The following is a 24,533-nucleotide window of genomic DNA, read 5'->3' on the forward strand; positions in this document are numbered from 1 at the left end:
TTTTCTATATGAGCATATATTTAATGATTTTTTTTTTCTCTTTTTTTCTTGTTGGAGTAAAATCGCCTTACAATGTTGTGTTAGTTTCTGCTGTACAATGAAGTGAATCGTATATGTATACCTAGATCCCCTCCCTCTTGGCTCTCCCTCCCACCGCCCCCATCCCACCCATCTAGGTCATCACAGAGCGCTGAGCTGAGCTCCCTTTAATGATAATGATAACCACTACTTTTTTCTAAAAATATTCAAGTGCAGTATAACGCAATGAATAGTTAACTAGAAGGTAAAAGAAATGAAAGGATTATAGTACCATGCAACAACTAGAAGTAAGCTGGATCAATCTAACAGCAGTTGTATTGTCTGTGACATGGAAAAAATGGCAGAACCTAGAGCCATGGATTTTGGAAGCAGGAGACAAAAAACTAAGTTTTGTCTCAATGCGTGAATCCATGATGGACCCTACAGATTGATAGGGTGTGGTTTGCTTTAGTCATCTGTGTACATACCAAACACACAAAAAACTGGAAAAACACAAAACCTTGGGAGTTCTTACAGTAATATTTTCACAATATAAAAGCCTCTATGATAACATCCCACCTATGAGACAGGTTAACCTACTTTCCCATCAGAATTTTTTTGTTGGGTCCTTTCCCTAGGAAGTCCTCTGGAGCCGTTCTCTTCCGTACTACTCTTGTCGGCTTGGTATCTGATGTTCTGTGGTGAACAAAACATACTGGAATTTCAAATGTTTAATGTAAAAGAAAATTTAGTTACTGTTTTCTTCCTAAAAAAGCTTCATATGAAAGCTTCATATTATCACACTCATCAGAGAGAAGACAAAAAGGCCACACCAGGGGACAAATTACAAGGAGTGGGTACACAGCATTTTTTTCCCAATAATTAATAACAGATCAGTTTGTTCTGAGAAGTTAATGACAAGAAATTTGAGATAAAAATGTCAAATAGAAGTATATCAAAATGGTAGTAATTTTTATGGAATACAATTTACATTTTTTATATGAAATACATTTACACATATCTGTACATAATGTAAAATAATCATACCAGACTGTATTCTGAAAGCCTTTCTCATATTGCTTGAGAGGAGTATATATTTACCTTTCTTTCACAAAACTTGGGCAGCCTTCATTTTTCCATGAGTTCCAGTTTTCTTCAGTGTTTAATATATGCTGGGAAAAACAAAGAAATTGCATTTCCATAATGAAGACTTTGAAACTCTACTGGGTGCTAAGAAGACTATGTAAATATAAAACACATACCTCTACCATCTTTGAAAATCTTTCTCCATCAGGGGGGTTTTCAGATAGTAGCTGTGATTAGAAAGAATATACTAAGCTTTCAACAACTTTCTGCATCATAGGAGTGGTTTGTAGGCAGAGAACCAAGAAGTGTTTGTGGTCTTGTACCTGAGCTTAACTTTATCCTTATTTTCCTATTTGGGGCTGAAACAAAGAAAATTCTAAATTTTCATTTTGTTCAATCATGGGTTTGTTGCGTGATGAACTTACTTGATAAACTGATTTTGTAGTATCTTCAATCCAGAGTGATTGCTCATCAGTTAAAACATAGTTTGAACTAGGAAACAAAGCAATAAAAGCATGCTTGAGTTACAAGAATTGTATATTCAATTTTAAGGTTTATGTACCGTCTTGAAGAAACACTGAACAAAGCAATGAATGTTTCCTAAAATAAGTTCAATGTGGGATAATAGCCTCAGAGAAAATGTTAACATACTCCTCTCCAAGATGCACATTCAAATAAGTCACACTATGTTCCTTTAAAACGCATTCAAGATACAATGAATAAAACCCCCAAAACTCTATAGAAGGCTGAAGGCAGACCCAAATTGTTAACAGCTGCCATCAATTCAGCTCTCACTATGTACTAGGTGCTCTATAGTTTATAGCCATCCAACGAATACTGGTAGACTGCCATGTGCCAGGATTTAAGGACTTTACATACATTATTCATTTAATTCTCAAAACAAGGACATGTGCATATATTAAACAGACTACAGAGGCTCAAGCCATAAAGCTTGCATTCAAACCCAGGTCTGCTTCCAATTTCTACTATGCTATACCAAACCTCCACAACAGATAGGATAAAAAATAGCATTTTTGAGTGTTTGCTATGTGTTATCTTAAAATTACAAGTCTGAAAGCTGAATTGCAGCTAGTGGGTAATGAAAGTGGGATTCAAAACCAGAAGGTAGAAAGCCACATTCTTTACAACTAATACAACACTGCTCTGCAAACTTCCGATACCATCCAGTAACGGAGCTCTGCTTCAGTTTTAGGTGGGACAAGAGGGACTAGTCCGCCCTACAGGTGGAGGTATTCAGACTGACAGCGGAGGTTTGTCACTTTCCCACATATAAAACCTGATTAGGTTTTCTGAAATCCCAAAGAAACTAGAACTCCTCCGTGCTTCAAAGGTTTACCTAATTTTTTTCAGTTCTAATGTTCTAGATAGTCCCACACCTGGAGAAAGAAATATTATTGGCTGAGTTTGCAAATCAGGTTTGGAGAAGGTCTGAGTGAGGTGAGGAATGACGGAAATCAGGAGCAAACCTCCACCCACCAAGACAACTGAGAACTCCCAGGATGCCAGGCTCTCAGCAAGAAAGACAGTGGCAGCAGATACAGTCAATGCCTTGGTTCTCTAAAACAAATAACCTTAGCATCTTGTTAAGCTAACAAAAGCCCCTGATTATCTAATATTGCTGCAAATGAAATGTTTCAGGGAGGTGAGCCTTCCACACAAAATGAGCCCGCTACATAAAAATACACATCAGTAAGCAATCATTCTCTTTGCTGCTGTTTATAAACCATTTACTACCCATATTAACTTACCTTTTAAATTTGACCTGCCCCTTGAGATACTGGAATAAAATGAGATACTGCAACAGGATGTGTCGACGAAAGTTACTGTCGCTCAGTTGTAAATCCATCAGCTACTCGAAAAACAAGCACACACACAAACCACCACATTAAATTCAAGTTCTACCTAAAGGTGCAAGTGATGCTATTACAGAAATGGAAGATTTCAATTCAAAACAACACGTGCTGAGAACTCACTGCATGTGAGGCGTTACTGTACAAGCCCCAGGACAGAGTAGCAAAGCTTCATTTAGCTTTCTTAACCATTTTATGCCATGAGGTATTTATGTTGGTGGATAGCAATGTTATACCTGTGGTCCTGAGGTCAGGATAAAAGCAGAAATATAAAAAAGTAAAAGTATGGCTGTCACTTTCCCACATATAAAGAAATAATGGCTAAAGAAGAGGTCCCTGTGGATAAACAATACAATATTGAGGGATGTCGCTCTTTTCTGTAGTCCTAGGAAGTGCCTGCAACAGGGTGGGTGCTCAATAACAAGCAAATGAGAAGAATCAGAGGTGAAAAATCATCCATGAATTAAATGGATTGTTTTTATATTTTAGAAAAAATTATATCACACCTGTATTATCACAGAATTTGGATTAGAAAGGACTTGAAGGTCATTTATGAGGAAGCTCTTCAACAACACTGCCACCTAGCTGGTCTTGCTGTAAGAATGACCTCAGTGATGAAGGCGTCATTCTGATTCTGTCCCACGTGCTGAGGGAAAGCTACATCTATGTCCACAAACCCTGTTTGTGCTGTTCTGCCCTCCAGACCTAAAGCAACAATGGAGGCCTCCTTTTTCTAAATGAATAACCAGTGAGACACCTGACAGCCCTAGGAACCAATTTCCAGTTCCAGGTCCCAAGTTCCTTGGGCAACGCATCACACGCTATGCTTTCATCTACTAACACAGCAGTTGGGCTGCACCCCAGAGGCCTGGAAGCCCTGTACTTGCCCAGCCTCAAGACAGCAGAGCCGGAGTCAGCAACAGAGACATCAATGGTTTAACAGACGCGGAAGCTTACATGTTTGAAAGCGAGGCCTGGAGTGACACCCCACCATGTGTCGCAGATGGTGGGCAGGACGAGGCAGCAGTCTTCCCTCCCCGGGGGGGAGGGGGGAGGTTACCAGTTGTAGCGGGAATTGATGTCATCGGTTACCAGGGAAACTAGCAGAGGCGCATGCCCCTCACTGCCCCTTAGGTAAGCTCTCCCGGTGGAGATCTTCTGACCTAAAGATTAGATCACCAGCTGGGGCCTGGGGCAGGTATGCAGAAGGGCACTCATGTGAGCAGGGTGTGGGTGAAGCAGGCACTGGTCGGCAGGGGATGTACAGAGAGCAAAAAAACAGCCATCCTGCGTGACCTGGTCATGCCGCAGCCTAACGTTCATTAGCCATTTACTCACCAGCCACTTCTTCCACAAGGGTGGTTCTGGTTCAAGCAAATGCCAGGCCCTTTTTTCTTTTAATTTTAAACATACGATTGGCCTTCCAGTGGGGGTTCCCTCGCCTTTAGAGATGTGATTTAAGGATCTGATTCTGTTACTGTATGAACCACCCCAAATTGGCAGGCTGAATGGCACGCTCCCAATCTCCCTTTCCTCCACTCCTGGATAACTTTATATCTCCGCTTGGGCTCTCAGTTCCCTGACCTCAACTCCACTGACAGTCACAGCCCCTCTACTTTGGTCCCCAACTACCATGGCCACAGCTGGACCTGGCTGTCACTTGCAGCTGCCCCAGCTCTGAAATCACAAGAGTCTCACTTCAACCTCCTATCCTTCCCACTCAGTTGTCCCACTGTACCTAATATTTGGACTTTACTGAGACCTTAAGTTCCTTGGACCCTCTATTTTCTGGCTATCTGTAAGTCCCATCCTGTTATTACTATAATCCTATTTTAGTCTAGGTAAAGGTCAGGAAACGTTTTCTTAGAGGGCCAGAGACTAAATATTTTAGGCTATGTGAGCCAAGAGGCATATTATGGATATTATGTAAGTACTTATGTAAACATTTAAAATGTATAAAAACACAAGACAGGCAGTGGGCCACATTTGGCCTATAGTCAGCCGACCCCTGTTTTAGAGTACGTGGTCTATCTCTTCAACAACTTTCTTGCCAACTTCCTTAACACCCTCATCCCATACTTCTGTCACATCTACTGAGCAAAAGGGCAACTTGGAGCAAACCAACTGTTAGTCACCTTCTCCATCCTAACACTAAGACTTCCCATCTAGCCGCAGGTGGAACTGCTTGAAAAAAAATACACATCAGGGCTTCCCTGGTGGCGCAGTGGTTGAGAGTCCGCCTGCTGATGCAGGGGACACAGGTTCGTGCCCCGGTCTGGGAAAATCCCACATGCCGCGGAGCGGCTGGGCCCGTGAGCCATGGCCGCTGCGCCTGCACGTCTAAAGCCTGTGCTCCACAACGGGAGAGGCCACAACGGTGAGAGGCCCGCGTACCGCAAAAAAAAAAAAAAAAAACAGAACGAAAAAACAAATCACACAGCTACACAAATGGTACCACTGCTATGTTACTGTCTCCAACTTAGAATTCTCCCTTGTCTCTAATCAGCAATCTTTATTCTCCAAGGCTGTTCTCCCTCCTATTCTCCACAGCAACTATTTCAAATCCCTTGTACTTACCAGAACACTACTTACTACCCCTCTCGCTCTCAGTAGATAATTCCCTCTACCTTCAACGAGGAGAAAAACTCATTAAAATGGAAGTTTCAACTGCACTCACATCCTCATTCGCCTCATTTCCTCTGCCACAACATCTTCAGGATCTTCACTGAAGGTGATCCTTCTATCTGGACATCCCATCAGTTAACCACCCTGGTGCCTTATCTTCAACCCTTTCTTCTTTCCAAGCTCCTTTCCATTAGCATTTAATAACTTCTCTCAAAAAGATTCTACAGGGCTTCCCTGGTGGCACAGTGGTAGAGAGTCCGCCTGCTGATGCAGGGGACACAGGTTCGTGCCCCGGTCCGGGAAGATTCCATATGCCGCGGAGTGGCTGGGCCCGTGAGCCATGGCCGCTGAGCCTGCGCGTCCGGAGCCTGTGCTCCGCAACGGGAGAGGCCACAACAGTGAGAGGCCCGCGTACCAAAAAAAAAAAAAAAAAAAAAAAAAAGATTCTACAGCTTCACCTTATCCTTCCTGAAGAGCAAAGCTTCTTGTAAGAACTGGCTACATTCAGTTTCCAATCCTCCCCTCAACCTGCCTCAACCAGTGGTGTTCTGGGTCACCAATCCACGGGAAGTGTTTTGCCAAGACCACCGATGACTTACTTGTTATTAAATCGAATGAGCACTCTTCACAGTCCTCATCCTACTCAATATGCTTGGCTTCCATGGGGTCATATTTTTCTAGTTCTCCAATCTCACTGGCTACTCTTCTATCTTCTTCTCTCCTTCTCTTTTCCTTCTCCCCCAAATGCTGATTTTCTTCAGGATTTGGTTTGATGCTTTCTTTTCTTTCCAGTCTACACTCCCCTCTTTAATTACCACGTATAAGCTGATAACCAAACTATATACCAAATCTATACTCTCAACCTAGATCTCACTCCTAATCTCCAGATCTGTGTGCTCAAGAAGCTACTACATATCTCTGTTTGAATGTCCCACTGACACTTGATCAGATTTCCTGTCCAAAATAAAACACACCAATTTCCTCAACAAAGTCTGCTTTTCTCTGGTGTTGGCTAATTCACCGAGAGGCTCCACCATCCATCTATTTGCCTAAACTACTCCAGGAACACTTCCTGGAAAAAGCAGCAACCATGAGCCACAGGAGCAAACCTAAAGTTGGAGTGTATAGAAGAAAGAAACAGGAGGTACAAAGACTGAGGCAAGTACAAGACTGGCCAGTTTGAAGACCCTGAGGCGTTTAGCTTACAGTGAAGACAGAAACTTCCTGGCTTGAAGAAATAGGTGCTGTTTATGAACTTTTCATCTACCCTGAGCTTTAAGTCCCCTATTCCACATTTATTTTTTATGTTGGATGATAATTTTTGATAGAAACAATGGATTGAAAACAAGAGTCAAGAAGACATTGAATCACAGGTGGGAGGGGACTAGTTTGATCATTTAAACTAACTGCATCACACTATCCTTAAGAAAATGAGGCCCTGACAAGTTAAAATGACCCCTGCAAGGTTACACAGCTAGTTAGTAAGAGGTGGGACTATCAATTGTATTCTTTCTTTAATAATATATATTTTCTAGTCCTGCTTTTCTTCAGTTATTTTTAAAATTACACCATTTACATCATGCATTGGGTCAAATATTTCTTTGCTGTCTTTGTTTTGTGAACAAAGGACCTTTTATTGTCCTTAGCTTTTACTACACCTCTTAGCTCAGGCCTCAGCCTTCCTGATTATTATTCTAAACCTAAAAAGGCTCAGGCTACTCTTCTTAAGTTATTCTTATGTGCCTTTCTGTCAATAAATCGTACATACAAACAATATTCCTTTCTGCACATTTGAAACTTTTCATAATAAAAAAATTTAAAACCAAAACAATGCTCTGGAAAAATTAAACTGAAGTATGAAATCTTCCATTTCTGTTACTTTAACACAAAATGCTTTAAAAATCTTTACTAAAAAACAAAATATTAAGAGCATTCTCATTAATTAAATTCTTACTAATTTGTGATTATTAACACATCAGATGAAAATATCCAATTTTCAAATTGTGGAGTATTTTTTAAAGTTCAAAAAGGTACAGTTAATACAACATTCATGTCTCACAATCCAGTTACTTATCAAATCCTAACATTTTTACTTGTTCCACATTTCTTAAAGAAATAGAATATTATCAAAACTGTTGAAGCCCCTCTATAAGCTCCCTCCACTATGGAAAGCACTACCATGTATTCAGTGTTGCTGATTCTAATGCATATTTTACACTATTATACACATAGAGGCATCTATAAGTATCAAGGTATTTTGCATGTTTTCAAACTCTTATACTACACACATTATTCTGCAATAAGCTATCTTTCATATATTATGTTTGACATTTACACAACTTGATACATGTAGCTCGAATTTAGGGGTTGGCAAATTTCTGTTAAGGGTCAGTAAATTACTTTAGGCTTTGTGGTCATACAGTCCTCGTCCCGACTACTTATCTCTGTTGCCATGCAGAAGCAGCCACAGACGACACGTAAAGGAGTGAGCATGGCTGTGAGCCAATAAACTCATTTACAGAAATAGGCAGTAAGTAATGTGCCAACCCCCATCCTAAGTCATCCATTTTCAGTGCTTTATAGAACTCGACGGTATAAATTTACCATAATTTACCACCCACCCAGTCTCCTGCTTATGAACATTTAGGTCGTTTCTACACTTTCACTTGCAAACACCTAAGTTACAATGAGTCATATATTTCCTTGTGCATATGTGTGATTCTCTAGGGCCCACATCTTAGAAGTTTTAACTTTGCTCTTTATTATAAAATTACTCTGCAAAGTGGCTGTATCAATTTATACTTCAACCAGCAGTGTGTTAAAGTTCTCCTTTCCCCACACTTTTGCCAATACATTTCATTTATAGTTAGGATATTTAATTTTGGTCAATTTGACAAATGTGAAGTGATTATCTCATCATTTTAATTTCTTTGGCTACTAGTGACATTTAGCATCTTTTATAAGCTCATTAGCTATTCAGGTTTCTACATCTGTAAATCACCTGTTCATACCATCTTTCCAGTTTTCCATCTGGTTGTCTTTTTGTCAACGGTATATTTAAAATACTAATCTTCCTCAGTTCTGGAGATGGTGAATATCTTCTCCTACTTTGTGGCTTGTCTTTTCACTTTGTCTAGTCCTAGTTCCTTTTTCTTCTTTATACCTGTACTAATACTTACTGTTTTAATTATTAGAGCTTTATAGGTCTTAGTATCTATATCTGATAGGGCAACTGTTCCTTCTTAGGAGGAAGTAGTTACTCTTGGCTTAGTTACTCCTGGCTTTTTGCTTTTCCATAAAAACTTTAAGATCAACTATTCAAGTTCCCTCAAAAAGCCTGTTTGGATTTGATTTAAAATACACTGAATTTATGGACACATTTGGGGAGAAGTTGCACTGGGTCTTCCTATCTATAAATGTAGTCATATCTCTTTATTTTTATAATTTTATCCATGGAGATTACTCATAGGTACTAGTTTTCATTGCTGTTTTAAATAACATTTTGTAACCAGCTGCTTATAGGAACACTATTGATGTTTCTTTTGTAACTTTGCTGAAGCCTCCTTAATTCAAAGTTTGTTGGTTCTCTTGGATTTTCTCTGTAGACAATTATATTGCCTTCAGTTAGAGACAGTTCAGTCTTTTCTCTCCAATACATATAACTCTCATTTCTGTTTTGTTTTCTCTTATTGAAATGTAGGTCCTCCATTACAGCATTGAACAGAAATATGGTTGGTAGATATCTGTGTCTTGGTCTTGAAATTACTGAGAATACTTTTGAAAGTTTGATCATTACATATGATGCTTTAAGTTATAGGGTTTTTGTCAATCCCCTTAATCAAGTTAGAGAAAATTCCCTTCTACTTCTGATTTGGTTTTGTAATGAGTATTAGATTGTATTGAAATAATTTTCTTGGCATCTGAGATGGTCATAGTTTTTATTTAAAAACCATTAATATGTTAATTTCATATTAATCTTTCTGGTATTGAATCATACTTACAATCCTGGGATTATTAATATATTAATAAATATCAAGTCTATTATTTAGAGACTTAAATGATAAATATTATTAAATATTATTATAAATATTATTTAGTCTCTTTTTAATTTACTTTATTAAATTTATTTATTTATCTATTTATTTACTGGCTGCATTGGATCTTCGTTGCTGTGTGCGGGCTTCTCATTGTGGTGGCTTCTGTTTGTTGCGGAGCACAGGCTCTAGGCACGCAGGCTACAGTTGTGGCACACAGGCTCAGTAGTTGTGGCACATGGGCTCAGTAGTTGTGGCTCGCAGGCTCTAGAACGCAGGCTCAGTAGTTGTGGCGCACGGGCTTTGTTGCTCCACGGCATGTGGGATCTTCCCGGACCAGGGCTTGAACCCGTGTCCCCTGCACTGACAGGCGGATTCTTAACCACTGCGCCACCAGGGAAGCCCCTAGTCTCTATTTTTTAAAAATAGCTACTATCAATTTAAAAAATTGATTTGTGAGTTTTTACAATATATTTTTCATCTCTATTCATAAGTGAAATTGATATATATACTTTTTTTCTTGTTCTGTCCTTATTGGGGTTTTATTTAAAAGTTACATTAATCTCATATAAGGACCTTGGTTGCTTTCCCTCTATTCCTTGAAGTGCTGATAATACGTACCTAAAAAAATCTGGGACTGATGTCATTTGAAAGGTGTCACTTTGATTACTATTTCTTTAATAGTTATATGTTTATTCAGGCTTTTAATTTCTTTGTGAATCCATTTTGGTAATTAAGTTTTTCTACAGAATTACTATTTCATTAGATTTAAATATAGTCTCTTACACATTTTACTGTCTCTGTATTTCCAATTACTCCTATTTTGTTTATTGGTACCTTTTCACTTTTTTCCTTAGGCCTGTTCTACAAGAACTTCTACAAAAATTCTTTTTATAAAATTTTTCTTTTCAAAGCCTTTGGTTTTCCTGATATGTTCTATAGTTTCTTTGTTCTATTTCTTTAACTTGTGCTATTATTATTACTTAGTTCTCTCTTGAGGTTTATTCCGTATCTTTTTTAGCTTCCTGAATTCTCAATTTGTCACTCTTAAATTTTTCATTAATGCATTTAAAGTGGTAATTTTTACCTCTCACTTTATTTGTGACCTACACATGTGACATAAAATACTTTGTCCTTCTTCAGAACTAGGCTCCAAATCCAGTCTACACTGGCAGGGTATTTTTTTAACCCTGTCTTTAGTCTTTCCTAAATAGCTGCTTGGCATCACCAAAGAATTTACTCTTATCTTGCTTGCATAACTATGGATTGACTCACACACAGAAGGGATTCTAAAAATAATAAAGAATGATGAGTATGCTCTAAACTTTCCAATATGTTCAATGGTATTTATGGAGCTGCCCTGTGTCAGGCCCACAGAATACAGGAGTGTCACAATAAAGAGGGCAGCTCATGCCTCCCACCTTGCAGACCATTTCAGATTGATTTTATGCATGTAAAACTTTAGTAATTGTGTTTACCTTTTCAGATGAGTGGAAGTATACCCATATGTTAAAACTGACATGAGTGTCAGCAAAAGTCTTCAAACAAACTGCAGTTTGTAAAACCCTAACGATTCATCAATGCCTTCATGCCATAGAACTGGAATTCAGCAGAGAAAGTCAAACATCAAAAGAGAATTCTGAAAAATAAACTAACCCAAGAGTTTGTATATATTTCAACTATAGTGGTTAGACACATTGCCTACAGCTCATATGACAATGAGATCTATAGTAAACAGAAGATTTGGTTTCTCTCCTTGTGAAATATTAATGGTAGGCCAACTAAATTTCTGATACTTCCCCAGTGGCCACCCAAGGGCCAACACTGATGTGCTAGATAATGTTGTTAGATTACTTCAAAGCCTGGATCAAGTGTGTCAAATATTCTAATCACAGTTTTGAGAAGCCCAACCAGTTAACTCAGATGGATGGTGTCAAGACGTAAAGTCTAACAACTGATTTACATCAAGGTTCATCAGTGGAAAACACTGCTCCGTTCTTATTGAGAACTGCTGAGTGCTTATATGATTTTTAAAGTGTAAGGCCTTCCATCTTGGACCTATAAGAAAATGTCAGCACCACCCATTTAACAGCTTTTTGCTATAACTTTTTTTTCTCTGGGGGCACAGGGATCAATGATCTAGTTTCTACTTAAATTTCTGATAAACTCCAGGAACCTCATGGTACACTCCTGGAACTATTTGGAGGGCTGGCTCTTTCTCTGGCTGCAGACAAGGAAAACTCAAGCGGTGTTCCAGAGTTGTCCAAAAACCTCCCAGACCTGTTTAAAGGGAGTCCCATATGAGACAACTGATGAAACTAAAGGAAATTCTAGGAAAGTGGTTAGCCTGCCTGTCTGTCTATAGGAGGGTCTTACTTCTGAGGTCATTTCCTAACTAGGTTGTAGTGTGTCTCATAAAAGATGAGACCTGTTTTTGCCTACACTACATAAACACTCAGCCTTGGCTATCTCTCAAATTGATAGAGAAAGTATGAAAAATTTAAGGCTGTACTGACAGCTTCTTTCTGCCAGGAACTTTTTTTTTTTTTAAGTGACTAAAAGTTCTTATTTGAGAGCTCTTCATACAATGCAGAGTCTGGGAAGAATTGTTATTTCTCTTACCTCCATGAACAAGAATGGCCTAATGACCACACTAGTGTGTGACTGTGGGACAACCACTCTGGTAACTGATAGCTCTGGAGTATTCCCCCGGATTTTTTCATTAGGTCACTGAGTCTCAACTGTAAGGGGAAAAGGAGTCGGTATTCTGAAGAACTGGGTAACCCTGAAGCTCATACCTAGTTACTGGCTGGGCTTTTTTCTGTAAGAACTCAAAGATATAAAAATACATTCCTTTAACCATCATGCTAACACTCATGATACTTGGAATTTTGTTTGAAAATGCTGGTTCTACTTTTACATGCTGCACAGTACTGAGGGAGAAATTCCTATAATAGTACAGTGCCCCTCACACAGTATGATAAACTGGACAACTGGAGGTGAAATCCTCCCTTAAAATTTCTGAGTAAGACTCTGGACTATACTTAAGGAACCGGCAGTTCTCCACTAAAAATAATAATCCAGGGATTATTTTGCTACGTTAACAAGGGAACTATATTGTTGGAAATTAGTGTTTACAATCATACCCTAGGCTTGAGTTTCTAGTGGAAACTTCCACCTTTAAGAAAGAAGGTATGATAAGTTAGAAACATATCTATTTTATCTGTAAAATCTGTGCCTACCTGAAGCTGCTACATGATTGGCCTGTCTCTAACTAGAAAGGTTATATCATCCTTCCTAAGAATGATATAAGGAAAACTCTCCTAAGAAAAAGTCTGACCACATTCATGTAAGCAAAACACAAGGGTTCTGGGTAATAACACGGCCATCAAATGAGGCTATATGCTCTATTTGAGTGATGAAAGACCTAACCTTGTAATGACAAGACCACTCTCCTAAACCTGCTCACCACTGAAACAATGGGCTATAGAATTATACTCTAAATAATTAAATGGCTTTTGATTTCACTTAAGCTAGCTCTCACTGGCAAGAAATATATCCCTGAAAAATCAGGAGTGTTTCTGTCATTTACCAAATCTACAACCAGAAGAAAGTTGAGAAGTAACATTAGATTGGCACATACTTAGGTGGGATGGCCTTTTCAGAAATCCTGGGATGTAAAACATCATGTAAGGTGTTATAGAAATGCTAGAAGGCTTCTTTTAGTGAAGCAGTAAAACTTATCAAATGGTGCTACAGGTGGTGCATTACAAATATTTTCACTTGGATGCTGAGTAATAAACATTGGAAATACATAGGAAAAATACAAAGATTGCACAGGAAGGGTTCTTATATAGGTTGAAATTTAAGATAAAGTTACTGCTTAAGAGGCAACAAATGGAAGTGAAGATGCAAAACATCACATGCCTTACATTCTTTGTTGCAATTCTCTGTGCCTTTTTTCTTTCCCATATTGTAAAGTTTTAAGCATCTAAAACCTGCTTTTCCCTCTATCAAAACGTTACCTAATGGAATTCCAGTGCTTAACCCTGAAAGCTCATGCTGTCTGCATTGCTGGTGAAACAAAGCTCACAAAGAGTCAGTAAGGGAGACACTATTCAGGGACCAGTTCTGATAAAGTGGTGAATGGAGATCGATACAAAAGCACTGATTTTACATTCCAATGTGGAGATGTCTGAAAATGTATAATCCTGCTGCTTTCTAAAATGTCCTTGGAAATGTCAACTGTCCAAAAAAAAAAAATCTTTTAAGATATCCAGGGTTTTGAAATAGTTGTCATGTCCTGAGAAATGTGACCTTTAACTGCTAAAAGCATACAACTCTTACTGGTTGTTGTATTTTTTAACTGTTTTGCCCTGATAATATTATTTAAATTGATATCTCAAGCTTTCTGAAAGGTATATATCTTTGGGAAGCTTCTTTGTTAAATTAGAGGAGGCTTTGGAATTTTCTTCCCTTTCTACATACGGTAAAATAAAATTTTGAATTCTTTATTCAACCAAAGAATTTTATATGTCTGTTTCATTTAAATGAATAAATATATCTGGATTTTAAAAAAATCCAATGTGATAATCTCTATTAGGTAAATTAAATCAGTTTATGCAGTCATTACTGATATATTTGGACTTACCTACCCTTCTTTTTTTCCTCCCTTCCTGCCATCTGTTGGATTTATAAAGTAGTCTATATTCCTTCTTGTCCCCTTTTTTAACCCCTTGCCATTTGAGAGCTACAGGATGTTTTTCCTTTGGTGGTTTCCCTTTTAATATAATAATGTCTAAAGTTATTCAGCATTCCTTTTCTCCTCCTGAGGATTTACAAGGACTGTAGCATACACTTAAATTACTCACTAAACATGTTTTCCCCTCTGATTCTTATTGTTATCTAGTTTACATACTACATTAAAATTTTTTAAAAAATCAGTTATTATGACTTTTTTGTTTTTAGTCAATAGTAAACTGAAATATTTTTCAATTTCTGTGCTCACAATTGCTTTCTGTATTCCACTCCTTTCTTATGGATTCATTTTCCTTCTTCCGGAAGATCATCCTTTAGTAGTTTTTCACAATGATGGTCTTAAGAGTGGTATGCTTTCCTGGTCTTAGAATGAAAATGTCTTTATTTCATCTACAGTCTTGAGTGCATTTAGCTGGGTATGAAATTCTGGACTGATAGTTTTTTCTCAGAAATACTTCTCCACTGTTTTCTGGTATCTATTATTGATAACTGTTAGAAATCTGTTCCTTTCCAGTATATTTGTGTTTTTTTCCTCCCCTCTTTGGTGGCATTTAAGGTTTTCTCTCTATACCTGCAGTTACAGCATAATGTACAGAAGTATGGATTCATCTTTCTTTATCCTGCTTGGCAGTTGTAGCACACTTTTAATCTGAGGACTTGGGACTTCCTTTAGTCCTTTAGTTTCTCCAATATTCTCTCCATTTTGTTCTTTGGCAATCCTACTTAGATATATGCTAGAATTTCTCAATCTATTTTCCATGGCTCTTAACTGCTTTCAGGTTGACAAAAAAAAATCTGTCTCTGTGCTGTGTTCTGGGTGAACTTCTCATCATTAGTACTCTTGTCATCTATGTCCAAACTATAGTTTAATTCTATGTGCTGTGCTTTGGTTTCAATGATCATATATTTTCATTTTCAAGAATCCCTATTAGTTGTCATATTAAACTTTCCTATTTCATTTCAACTGAAATGTTTCAGTTTCACAATTTCTTACTCTCCATGGAGGCTGTACTATCAATTATCTCTTTGATTATCCAAAACATATATATTTTAAAGTCCTGGTCAGGCTATGTATCTAAAATAAACAAACATACATCCCAATAGTTGATTTTGTTGGTGATCTTTCTTAGCACTGGATTTCGGAATTTTAATTTATCAGAGTTTTGAATGGAAGGCTTTTGTTTTGGGATTGTTGCTTTTTGCTTCTTCTTTATCTCTGTGTATACCTTTTTCTATCTAGTAGTTTTGTACTTTCTTTCACCAGGTCCATGGGCCCAAGTCTAGAAAACAGTCTCATGATGACTTTTTGGAACAGCTGTTTCATGAGTATAGTGGGGATATCTCATATCTGGTCATAGAGCAAGCAGAGGACACAAAGTTGTGCCTTTGTTATCCCTAGACCCACAACTTGCTATGAAACCACAGCCTTTGGCAGAAGAGTGGTAATATCTACCTTAGCTTCTTTTCAAAAGTGGGTTAAGTTCTACCCCAGTCTCTGGCTTCAAGCAGTGAATATGGCTCTGGCTCCTGGTCCCACATGGATCTGGTCTCACTTGTAGCCAAGCTCCTGGTTGCCACCACCTGCTTGGAATATACAGTCAGCAGGCCCAAGGCTTCATTTTCACTTATTACTTGGCAGTTCTGGTCTGTGAAGATATTTATCTTGTCTCTGGAAGCCCAGCTTTGTCTTTTTGGTTTTCTCTTTTTATATTTTACCTGTCATTGCTTTGTGTTTGGAGCAAAGGGAGTGAATCGAAACACAAACTCAATGTGCCATCTTGACTAGAAACTTGCATAATGCCTTAGCATTGTATTTGAACAAAATTTACTTATTACTTATTAAACTGTGTAAATAAGATTAACAGGGAATTTTAAAACCCCTTATTTGTACCTAAATGGAAAACTATACAAAATATTTTCATAAATGCAAATGAAATCCTAACTTGAGGTTCAGAATATATGTACTTGAAAATAACTAAAATGTATTTAATCCAAAGTAAATCTACAAAACAGACAATGCAGAACAACTTTTCACCTTTGAAATTAAATTAGTCTTACTTCTACAAGAAGAAATAGGACTCTCAAACTAACATTTATCAGTTTTAACCAAAAATAAAGAAACTTTTCTACTGTATTTAACGTAAAAGGATATCAGCTAAATAGAGAAAACAAAAATAAAAACATTTCTTACTATGCTTAGTGAGAAAGAAAGATTTATACCTTTTCACTTGTTAAAAACTTTGCAAAATATACATGCTCTCCTCCTGTTTTTAATTCTTCCATCTTTTTCCTTGAGGCCTGAGTATCATCTAATTTATAACTCTTAAAAACAGCTAGAACTTCTTCAGAATACTGCAAAGTAAAAATATCAATTAGTTTTATTTGGCATTGTTGCCCAATCATTTGTTTAGTGCTTTTCTTTATCAAAATAATGTATAATTTATTCCCAGTTAATCATATATGCATCCTTAAGGCACACTAAACAAGAAAAATTATGACAGCAAAATGAGGGTAAAACTATTTTTTGTGAGATATCATGGTTACTGTAAAAGTAGGAATAAACTCTCTACTTCTGGAAAAATGTGATTTCTTATGCAGTTTGTGTAAGGGGCAAACAGAGAAAGGAATGCTTTGAGAGTATACAGAAATTTACCAGTAAAAGTAGCTGTTTAATCAGCAACGGAACTCTCAAGCATTTCTTGTGCTAAACACTGTGACCAAATAAAAAAATGATGTCAAAGCCTATCCAGTTGAGGAACAATTCCAGATGATTTCTCACTTACCACTTAACCTGAATTTGGATAGTTATGGCGAAAAAAAAGATACTTCATACAAAATAAAAACTTTAAAAAGTAACACAGAAAACACACCATGCTACTTTTAAGAGCTACCTATTAACTTTAGATTTTGATTACAACAAAAAGGACAAACTGACCTTTAAGGAGCCAAGAAAAAGAAATACAGAGGATTCTTATAGAAAAGAGGTTAGTAAACTTTTCCTGTAAACAGTCAGATAGTAAATATTTTAGACTATATGGCTCAAATGGTCTCAATCACAACTACTCAAGTTAGCCATTATAGCACAAAAACAACCACAGATAACACATAAATGATTGGTGTCACTGTGTGACAAAATTAACTTTGTCTGCAAAAGTAGGCAGTAGGCTGGATGTGGTCCAAAGCCATAGTATGCAAAGTCCTATTCTTAGAGGATAGCTGAAATAATTTTGTGCGAAGGCAGGATGTATTCTGTAAAAGTTCATCAATTGACAATACTCGCTATGTAAAAAAAAAAAACCAAGGCTGTAATTACTAAATTTCAATCCTCAAGTCATTTATAAACTACTCTCAAAATCAATTGTTTATATATTAATTTACAATTTAGCTTCTATTTTATGAAATAGGTATAAAAACATAAGAGGTAGAACTATATAGTGAAAAGTATGCTGGACAAGAGTCAAGTTCTGACTCTGCCATTAGCTATAAAATATTGGGCTTTTGGTAGTCTGTAATTGGCAACTCACCTTGAGAAAAGTTTTCCATGAAATTTTCTCATAGCATTGCACAGGGTTCCTAAAGTAATCCTGAAGTGACCAAAATTTTCGGTACAGGTTGTAATCAATTGGAATGGAGCTGATAAAATAAACGTTACATTAAATAAATCATTTAAGTTCTTTTAGAAATATCTAAATGCTTTGACTTTTCTTGGGTCACATATCCTCTGAAAAAGGTAATGAAAGCCATGGCTTCTTTCCCTAGAAAAGTACACAAATTCATAAATATTTATATAAACGTCTATAAATAATTTCAGGGGGTTCATAGACCCCTATTCCCTCTTTATCTTCAGTGGTGGAACCCCTGAATTTTGGCTGGATACATTCAGAATTTAAGGCTCTCTTTCCCAACCTCTCCTGCATTAGGTGTGGCCATGTGATTAAATTCTGGCCAGTCAGTGGGGAGCGGAAGTCATATGTCTTATATGGGCTATGTTTTACCATTTTCCCTTTTCGCTGGCTAGAATGCAGATATGATGATGAACGATCCTGGACTATATGAAAAAGAGCAAATACCAAGGCATGGTGGAACAAGAAGTTAGAAGGAACATGGATCACTAGACAATCTCCTTGAAGAGTGCTACTGCATCAGCCCTGAACACCTGTCTTCTGAACACCTGTCTTCAGACTTTTACATGAGAAAGAAATCAATTTCTATGTTGTTTAAGCTAATGTTAATTTGACTCTAATGGTAAAAGCCCTAGGCATTATATCCTAACCAACACACTAAGACCTAGTATGAAACAAACACATTAAGTACATATCAACTTAGTATTACAAAAATGGCGTTACTAATTCAATTTCTAAATCGGCTATGTTACAAATCTTCAGTGTCAATACGTATTTTTTTTTAAACATCTTTATTGGAGTATAATTGCTTTACAGTGTTGTGTTAGTTTCTGCTATATAACAAAGTGAATCAGCTATATGTATACGTATACTATCTTACTCCATTCTTTCCAAATAAACCTTAACAAGTTGAACCTATGGATTACAGTTAGCATCTGTGCTAAGCTTCATGCCCATACAAATATTCCAAGTAAGACTGTAATTTTATATGGGAAACAGGAAGTAGGTTTAGTGATCCACACAGCACCATGATCTCAAAATGAAATGGAAGGGAGAAGGGAAGGAGTGCGTAGGTTGCCTGTGGTTGGCTTTTCAAACGTTATGAATATATATAAGGTAGGTTACACCTAAACAACGGACTGCCTGCACACAATTTAGAAACCAACTGATAGAGCCCATTAGTGATTTTGGAGTTGTAATTTTAAGTGATATACATTAAAGTTACAAACAAAAGAAATCTATAAGCATGATCTCCTTCCTCCCTGTCTACATTCTCACCTTAGTACCTGATAAGTCATAAGGTATTATCTTTGTAAATCAAGAAATCTGAACTTCTAAACACTCACCAAGTTGTTGGAGCTTCATCATCCCCCATTTCACCTTCCTCCACATCCATTCCTTCTTCTCTGTCCTCCATGTGCTAAATTAAAAGAATGTACATCCTGTCATGAAGCAGTTGTCAGGCAGAGGAAAATTCTATATGACAGGGATCCGAGAACTCAAGAGCAGTATGACAATAATATAAGATAACCATGAAGACATGGTGCAAGGACCTCCCTGGTGGTCCAGTGGGTAAGACTCTGCACTCCTAATGCAGAGGGCCCGGGTTCGATCCCTGGTCAGGAAACTAGATCCCACATGCATGCCGCAACTAAGAGTCTGCATGCTGCAACTAAGATCCTGCATGCCGCAACTAAGAACAGTTGCAGCCAAAATAAATATTAATAAATATTTATATAAATAATAAAAGAATATAAATATAAATACCTATTCATTATAAACAATAACAACAACAAAAAACATAGTGCAAAGTTTTAAACCAGTACTTTTCCAAACACAGTCAGTACATTCTCTCTGGGAATAGAGAATCTATGGCAAAATATGATTTGGAAACATAGTATACAATGACCTGTTGGAAAAGTGAGAAGATCATTAGTACACTAAGGATTCCAAGAACCACCGTAAATAACTCAAAGCGATTTAAGTAGTTTTTGTCCCCAACTTTAATTTGACCTTGAAAATCTTCCCCCGCCTGTACACATAACACTTATTATCTGGGAACACTTTAGGATATGCTGGGTGTACAGCTCCATATTGAAAAAAAATTTTTTTAATACTTAATTTTTATTGGAGTATAGTTGCTTTATGATGTTGTGTTAGTTTCTACTGTAAAGCAAAATGAACCAGCTATACGTATACATATATCCCCTCGTTTTTGGATTTCCTCTCCTTTTAGGTTACCACAGAGCATTGAGTAGAGTTCGCTGTGCTATACAGTGGGTTCTCATTAGTTATCTCTTTTATACATAGTATAGTGTATATATGTCAATCCCAATCTTCCAATTCATCCCACCCCCCCCCAATTTAAAATAACAAGGTTACATAAAATAGTCCAAGAAATACCTAAAAGATACATAAAAGGGAAAGGCAGATTTTGAAAAATCTTAAAGTCAGTATCATTTCCAAATTGACAATGATTACAATTTAAGGGATAAATTAAGTAAAGTACTCTGATTAATTTACAGTGAAATATTAGTTACATCTAATTAATAATTTTTTAAACTTTATAACTTGCTCTAAATGAAGAGCAGGTGCTGAATGTCCAAAAATTTGCCAGCTCTGGACTGTCTTCTGGACACATCAAAAATAATCTTTAGGGGGTGTCCCTGGTGGCACAGTGATTAAGAATCTGCCTGCCAATGCAGGGGGACACGGGTTCGAGCCTTGGCCTGGGAAGATCCCACATGCTGCGGAGAAACCTAAGCCTGTGCACCACAACTACTGAGCCTGCGCTCTAGAGCCCGTGAGCCACAACTACTGAGCCCACTTGCCACAACTACTGAAGCCTGTGTGCCTAGAGCCCATGCTCTGCAACAAGAGAAGCCACCGCAATGAGAAGCCCGCGCACCACAATGAAGAGTGGCCCCGGCTCGCCGCAACTAGAGAAAGCCCGTGCACGGCAACGAAGACCCAACGCACCAATAAATAAATAGATAGACAGACAGATAAATAAATAAATAATCTTTAAAAATAAAGTTGATCTGCTGATGTCCTTTTGAAAAAATCAGTGGGCAAATGATGGATTACTTAACAAATGGTTCTGAGATAACTGGCTCACCATTTAGAAAAAATTAAATTATAACTCAACTTACTCCAAACCCCAACCTTCCTGCTGGGTAAAAGATTTAAAAGAAAAAATAAAATCATAAAAGCACCAGAAAAAAACAAAGAATTACATACTCCTGTGGAGTGGAAGCCTTCAGTATGACACAAGGCTAGAAACACTAAAACAAAAGACCAACAAATGTTAATATTACTATATCCAAATTTAATAGCTCCATATAGAAAACTATAAAGTTACAAGAAAAACCATAAACTGAGGAAAAAAATGTATCAACACACAGTAGGAATGAATTAATAATATTCTATATAATGAGTTTCTACACATCAACAGTAAAAGACGTTTCAGCAGTAAAATGGGCAAATGTTATGAATAGGCAATTCTCTTCCTCATTGTTTCTAATCAGCACAGAAGAAAAATAAATTCCAATGAACATGCAGTAAGTTCCTCGACTTCATTAATAACCAAAGAAATGTAAGTTAAAACAAAGACGACTTACCTTTCAAGTATGTATCAATTAAGCAAAAATTTTTAAAAACTGGTAATTCCCCATGTTGGCGTGAGGCTATGGGGAAATGGGAAGGCATTCTCTATGTGCCACTGGGGGTGGTATAAATGGGTACAACTTTTTTGAGAAGTACCCGGGCAACAGTTATCAAAATTTGATATATGCATTTATTTTGACACAGAAATTTCACCTATCAAAATTTATCCTAAGGAGACACCTGCATAATTTAGCAATGATACACAAAATACTATTTACTATAATGTTGTTAACCAGTTTTCACTATTAGAGATTATCTAAATGCTCAGTAACAGGAGACTGTGATATATCCAAAAACTTATCATGAGACATTAAAACACAGAGACAAATCTAAATGTACTGATGCAGAAATGCAACCATTTCATACTGTTAAAAGAAGAAAGCGATTTTCAGAACAGTATGTATTGTATGACCTCAATTTTGGAATAAAACTACATATACACAGAAAGTCCTGTAAGGACAAAAAAAGAATGTTAAGAGTGGTTATCTTTGGGGCCTTGGATTATGGGGTAGCTGTACTTTTTATTTTAAATATTTCTATTTTGTTTTTTTCTACACAGAATACATATTATTTCTATAAATTGAAAACAAAGGTTTTTAAAATTTTTGATTTAGAAGACCCATTCATCTGAGTTATCTCAATAACAAAATATGTTATGTTAGATTTCACATCAGCCTCACCTTTTGACCCAATGTGCTTTCCTGCTCATTGGTATTGAAAACAGTGACATTTTCCAGATTAAACTGACTCTGCAAGTTAAGACCTATTAAAAAAAAAAAAAAAAAAGATTTTCAAAGCAAATCCATCAAACACCTAAACTTGTTTAAGAGTATAACTTTGTTGTCATATAACCAAAATACATAAAATGATAAATCCATAATTAAGCAAAAGATCAAGTCAGAATAACATCACACTTGATTTTCAAATTCTTTCTAAAATTCATTTCTTTAAGGTGCCTTTAGAGTATGCTGAATTCTGTATACACTGTGACAGATATATTGATCCTTGTTATTTATGAATATTCTAGAACAATTTTACAGAATGCAATATGTAGTAATTTATAATTTTGCTGAAGCACAAATAGAAATTGTATTATTCAAAAAGTGTGAATGTATAACAATATTTATAGGAAATATAGTTAGTGAGGGCCAGGTCTCTCGCTGTCAGGGAAAGAAGTTATAAATAAGCAGATCTATTGGTGCTAGATTAGACTCACAAGTTATCAGTCACTATGATAGCATTGTTTTTGTTCGTGGTCATTAAAAAACACGTAGACAGATACAGAAATACAGATACAGAAATACATGTTAGTATACATATGTATCTTTCCAAGCTCTGTCTACTGAGAGGGCTTAGAAGCAGTGATATTCTAGTAACAATTAGCATTATCTAGGTCCCAGATCTTGTCTTCTAAATACCATTTTTAAGTAAAACAAATCAGGCTCTTTGGAGAAGTGGCTGATTCCAGGGGTTGTGCAGGGAAAATACAAGATGTGCCTGGACTATCCTCGCCTACATGAAAGGGCTCCCAATGGGGAAAACTGTAATAATTTGAGCAACAAAGTAAATAATGATATTATGAGATTATAACCCATATAAAATAAATATCCATGAGTTCATACTGAAATAGATGACTGAATTACAGGTAAACAAAGGAGAAGAGACAACTCTTCTTTTCTTTTGGTTTTTTTTTGGCTGCACTGCGAGGCTTGTAGGATCTTAGTTCCCTGACCAGGGATCAAACCCAGGCCCCCTGCATTGGAAACGCAGAGTCTTAACCACTGGACCGCCCGGGAATTCCCAAGACAACTCGCCTTTAGAGAAGACTCCCAATTCATAAACGTAGAAGGAATGAAAGAAACAGAAAATCACCACCAGGACAACCTAATAATAATCACTGCAGGCAAGATCCACTGATGAACAGTACTAAACTCAGCCGGCAAAGGTCTAAGGAGAAAAAGTATCTGCATAGCCTCAAAGTATCTCCCTCCAAATATTTATTAATTACAAAGGGGAAAATAGTAATTTTGTAGTAGAGAAATATGGTGATCAAGGATAATATCTTAAATAAGTGATGAAAGATAACACCCCCAGTAAAAAGACACATCAATACCATGTTGAAACGATGCACTGAGAAGGGCCCATCATCACCTCTGTGGTCTTCTTCCCCAAATCTGTAACCTCAATCTAATTATGAAAAACAATACACAAACATGAATTGAAGGGCATTCTATGAATTATCTGACCAGTGCTCTTCAAAACTGTCAAGGTCATGAAAAAATAGCGAAGACTGAGGAACTGTCACTGACTGGGTAGATTGGGGAGATTAAAGTGACATCACAACTAAGTAATACAGGATCCCAGATTGGATTCTTAAAAAAGAAAGCACTGATAAAACTGGTAAAATCCAAATAAAGTCTGTAGCTAACAGTGCTGCACCAATGTTGATTTCTTAGTTTTGATAACTGTACCATGGCATGTAAGAGGTTAACATTAGGTGAAACTATTTGGGTACTCTATACTATCTTTGCAACTCTTCATGTCTAAAGTTATTTTAAAACAAGAAGTTTTTTTTTAAAGTTAGTATGCTAGATGACGTCATTAAGCTAGTGAATGAAACTGGCTGACCATTTAGCATTGACTACTTAAAATATCTTTGTCCATTTTCTGTTTATTACTCAACAAAGCACATGCCATAATTCTCAGGTTAAAAATCTCAGTCATACTTTACTAAATTTAATGGGTAAATTACATGTGAAGACAGCTTTCTGAAGGTCTTGGGATATACTCTAGTGAATCTTATGCAATCAAATGTAAAAAAAGAAGAAAAAATACTGCAAGAAGATATCCCC

General features: G+C 36.9%; 1 protein-coding gene and 1 non-coding gene across 2 annotated transcripts in view; one reads left to right on the forward strand and one right to left on the reverse strand.

The window, feature by feature from the left end:
- Nucleotides 1–24,533, reverse strand: part of THOC1 (THO complex 1) — a 42,144-nt gene that overhangs the window by 4,504 nt on the left and 13,107 nt on the right. The window contains exons 8-16 of the mRNA XM_032654389.1: nucleotides 22,362–22,444; nucleotides 19,362–19,435; nucleotides 17,917–18,025; nucleotides 16,613–16,744; nucleotides 2,874–2,974; nucleotides 1,530–1,596; nucleotides 1,281–1,331; nucleotides 1,120–1,190; nucleotides 619–714 (exon numbers count right to left, since the gene is read on the reverse strand). Of these exons, the coding sequence (XP_032510280.1) occupies nucleotides 619–714; nucleotides 1,120–1,190; nucleotides 1,281–1,331; nucleotides 1,530–1,596; nucleotides 2,874–2,974; nucleotides 16,613–16,744; nucleotides 17,917–18,025; nucleotides 19,362–19,435; nucleotides 22,362–22,444 (784 nt within the window). The remainder of the gene's footprint in view (nucleotides 1–618; nucleotides 715–1,119; nucleotides 1,191–1,280; nucleotides 1,332–1,529; nucleotides 1,597–2,873; nucleotides 2,975–16,612; nucleotides 16,745–17,916; nucleotides 18,026–19,361; nucleotides 19,436–22,361; nucleotides 22,445–24,533) is intronic.
- On the forward strand, nucleotides 19,570–19,642 carry TRNAR-CCU. Its single transcript has one exon. It is a non-coding gene; the product is annotated as a tRNA-Arg (tRNA).

Source organism: Phocoena sinus, chromosome 14, assembly GCF_008692025.1.
Source record: "Phocoena sinus isolate mPhoSin1 chromosome 14, mPhoSin1.pri, whole genome shotgun sequence".
Lineage (NCBI taxonomy): Eukaryota > Metazoa > Chordata > Mammalia > Artiodactyla > Phocoenidae > Phocoena > Phocoena sinus.